Source organism: Volvox carteri (assembly GCF_000143455.1).
Source record: "Volvox carteri f. nagariensis unplaced genomic scaffold VOLCAscaffold_1, whole genome shotgun sequence".
In the NCBI taxonomy this organism is placed as follows: Eukaryota; Viridiplantae; Chlorophyta; class Chlorophyceae; order Chlamydomonadales; family Volvocaceae; genus Volvox; species Volvox carteri.
In genome coordinates this window covers 5,709,401-5,712,306 of record NW_003307545.1, presented here as the reverse complement: position 1 = coordinate 5,712,306, position 2,906 = coordinate 5,709,401, and the positions used below count along the sequence as shown (strand labels likewise).

The window sequence follows — 2,906 nt, the reverse complement described above, 5'->3', positions numbered from 1 at the left end:
CGAATGTGATAGATACTCGACATGGTCGGTGTTTGTTCCTATGACGGCATGCGCGGTCCCGCCCTGCAGCACCCCCACCCCCCTACAGCCACCCACCCACCACTATACCTACCTCCTTACCACAGTTGAACCCAACTCCCTTTCCGTTTTACCATCCCCTCCCCCTTCCTCCCTTCGCCCATCCCCCTCCCCCTTTCTCTTCCCCCTTTCTCCCTGGACTCTTCCCCGCCCCCTACCTGTCCCAGCACCAGCGCCCCGCCCCCGTCCCTGGAGCTCCCCGCCGCCAGCCGGGACCCCACCCCGCCCTCCAGGGGGGACCGCTCCTCCACAGCGCCGAAGTCCGACTTGTAGAAGGGCACTCGGGGCTGGCCGTCGAGGTACAGAGCTGCAGTACCCGTGTCGTACTCCCACGTAACGGCCACGTGGTGCCACTGGTCGTCAGTCCTAGCAAGGGAAGGTGGTGTTGAGTTTAGGGGGGAGGTGGGGGAGGGGGGAAAAGACGAAGAACCACGAACGAGTGAAGCTGCTGCCAGGGCAAGTGTGTACCAAGAGGAGAAATGACCAAAAGGCGTTCTTCTCAAAAGGCGGCGACCTAGGGATGATGTAGGACACCTACCTACCTACCTACCTAGCCGCCAAGACTAAAAAAGCGCGGAAGAAACGCAGTTGTGCCAAGCCGTAAAAAAGTAAAGGTAGGAGTAGAGGCGGCGAAAGAGTAGTAAAAAAACTGCTGACGTGAAGCTGTAATAATGTCGCCAGGCCGGCGGTATTGACGAGGTTTGGCGAAGAACTGGCTGATTAGCTGGTCATAAGCTGCTGGTGATATGCAAGTGCTCCTCCCAATCCCCCAAACAAACGCGCGACCAACCCGACCGACCCGACTATCCTACTCCGGCTAGCCGACCGACGCAACGCGATATGCACCGACAAAGCTCAAACCTCCTTCGGACTCACCTGGCCAGGCAGCAGAAGCGGCGGGCAAGGAGGGTACATGCGAGGAGGCAGAGAGGTATCAAGGTTGTGAGCAGGGTGCAATGAAAAACAAAAATACGTGCGAGTGCCGCTGCAAGACGTTTTGGCTGGCGGGCTGAGGAAAAAGAAGAAACTAAGTGAAAGGGGAAGAAAAAAAGGGGGGAGGGGGAAACCATGAACGAGAGGGATGGGGGAGGGGGGAAAGACGAATCACGAACGAGTGAAGCTGCTGCCAGGGCAGGAGGGGGATGGGGGGAGGGGGGAGGGGCGGGTAGATGCAGGCAGCTAGCGCAGGCAGGTAGGTGCTATGCTACCCGCGCGCAGCCATCCCCGCAGCCAGTTATCCCCGCAGCCAGTTATCCCCGCAGCCATCCCAGTCCCCCACCGCCCCCCAGTCCCCCCAGTAGCGCACCACTTGGCATCGAACATGATGACCGCCTCTCGGCCCGGGTTGTCCGTGTTCTCGTTGCTGTTCACGTGGAGGGCCACCGCGCCTGCGCCAGGTGGGGCGGCGGGACCGAGGCAGACAGACAGACAGGCAGGCAGACAGACAGACATGCAGACATGCAGGGGGATAAGCATAAGCCCCAGCGACCGCTGGCCATTCGTAACACAATACCTACCTACCTACCTACATACATACATACATATATGCTCTGGCTATCATTGCTTGGCTAACTACCGTGCCTGTATTGTGTGTATGTGCACACCCTATGGGCCCCCCCGATCCCATTGGGAGGTCCCCCAGCAGCAGTAGCAGCCGCAGCAGCAACACCAGCGGCCAGGAGGCCATCCCTGACCCCACTACTGAGCACTACGGTGGTCCCTCATCAGTCGCACATTAGGTGGAGACCATGAAGGCGGCCGCCGCGAGGTGGCCATAAAGGTGCGCCGTACACTAACGTACGGCCGGAATGGATGTACGGCGCTAGCTACGGCACCAAACAGAGCTCGTCACACCTGCCGGCTGCCAAGCGGAGCGAATACAGCACCCACCCACCCACCTAGCTGTAGCCCCTGCACTCCCATCCCCCCCCCACTATCACCCTCTCTCCCCCCCACACACACACACACATACACAATGACGACCCACCCCCGGTATTGTCGATCCAGGAGGGTGCGCCGTACTTGCTGCGCCGCTGTACACTGGAAGCCAGGAGACGTTCTATCCGTACGGCATCGTCCAGGAAACCTGGGGCCTGGTAGCCGTCTGAAGCACGTACGAGGATTTGGTACGAACGGGTTACGTACGGGAAAGGCCTTACATTACCAGGGTGCTCAGCAGGTGGGGCTTCGCACAGCCACCCCGGCTCGTGTCGGCCCCATACATACATACATACATACATACATACATACATACATACATACATTGGCAGGTGGCTGGCAGGCGGCTGGCAGAGGTTAAGGCCTAACTTCTGCTCCCGGAGGTCCCGGGTTCAAATCCGCCTGCCACCCCCTCGGTGAGTGAGGATGTTGAATTGGGAGGTGGCCCCCCCCATCTTGTGGACGGTGTGGACGTGATTATATCAACATGCGAGCTGACCAGGAACTAAGTTGAGGCGCCGTTGATCCGCTAAATTTGGTTGGATGCTGGTGGTGAGTTGCTGAACCCAACGAACACGTTCCGAAGTCGGATGGGGTGAATGGATTAGGGTGCCCCTCTCGCAGGGGAGAGCAGGGACTGCCCCGGGGTGAAGCTATACCACCCTGTAACAACATCATACATACACACATACACACGTGCATCTACTCGTGCATGTCAGCAAGCAGACAGGCAGGTCGTCAGCCCGCCGCCCCCCCCCCCTGGGCCCCCCCCACCACCACCACATACCCACCCGACGTGGTCTTCTGCGCGGCGTAGCTGAACAGCTGTGTGGCGCGCTGCTGCAGGTTGTCCAGGGACTTGGGTTGGGTGAGTGTGGGTGGGTGTGGGT

General features: G+C 59.6%; 1 protein-coding gene across 1 annotated transcript in view; it reads right to left on the bottom strand.

Annotated features, from left to right (window-relative positions):
* VOLCADRAFT_86476 (uncharacterized protein) overlaps positions 1–2,906 on the bottom strand; it is a gene marked incomplete at both ends in the record, with an annotated part of 11,845 nt that overhangs the window by 5,905 nt on the left and 3,034 nt on the right. The window contains 6 exons of the mRNA XM_002945914.1: positions 237–444; positions 955–1,063; positions 1,191–1,201; positions 1,385–1,466; positions 2,066–2,182; positions 2,808–2,856. Of these exons, the coding sequence (XP_002945960.1) occupies positions 237–444; positions 955–1,063; positions 1,191–1,201; positions 1,385–1,466; positions 2,066–2,182; positions 2,808–2,856 (576 nt within the window). The remainder of the gene's footprint in view (positions 1–236; positions 445–954; positions 1,064–1,190; positions 1,202–1,384; positions 1,467–2,065; positions 2,183–2,807; positions 2,857–2,906) is intronic.